General features: G+C 36.6%; 1 protein-coding gene across 1 annotated transcript in view; it reads left to right on the top strand.

Annotated features, from left to right (window-relative positions):
• Window positions 1-524, top strand: part of CSPP1 (centrosome and spindle pole associated protein 1) — a 117483-nt gene that overhangs the window by 88776 nt on the left and 28183 nt on the right. The window contains exon 21 of the mRNA XM_019630312.1: window positions 441-494. Coding sequence (XP_019485857.1) covers window positions 441-494 — 54 coding nt within the window. The remainder of the gene's footprint in view (window positions 1-440; window positions 495-524) is intronic.

The raw sequence follows: 524 nt of genomic DNA, 5'->3' as shown, positions 1-524 counted from the left end.
AGCCCAGCTCCAGGTTGAGCTGTTGTTCAGCATCTTAGCTGTGGAGGGCAGTGTCACTGGCCCTCATATGTGGGATCTGAACCGGGGTCCTCTGGCATCCCAAGCCAGCTCTTAACCAACGCGCCACTCAGCCGGCCCGAGTTATATTCTTTTAATAAGGACATCTAAATCCATTTATATTTATCATAACTGATATATTTGATTTTAGGTAATTGTTTTTCTGACTTTTTTGGTGAAAAATATTTTACTAAATAAAAGGAATAACATTCTGAACTTCTTAGATGGTCTTGTTAATTACGAGGTGTATGTGTGTGCACACGCTCACACATATATGTACATATGTATGAATGTGTATATATACATACATTTATTGGTGTGTGTGTGTGTGTGTGTATATATATATATATACACACACATATGTATTTCTTTCTTTGTTTCAGCACTTGAGACAGCCTTCTCCTGTAGTTCACACATATATGTACATATGTATGAATGTGTATATATACATAATTTATTGGTGTGTG

The sequence above is a fragment of the Hipposideros armiger genome, unplaced genomic scaffold (assembly GCF_001890085.2).
Source record: "Hipposideros armiger isolate ML-2016 unplaced genomic scaffold, ASM189008v1 scaffold_900, whole genome shotgun sequence".
In the NCBI taxonomy this organism is placed as follows: Eukaryota; Metazoa; Chordata; class Mammalia; order Chiroptera; family Hipposideridae; genus Hipposideros; species Hipposideros armiger.
This window is presented reverse-complemented; position numbering and strand designations above follow the sequence as displayed.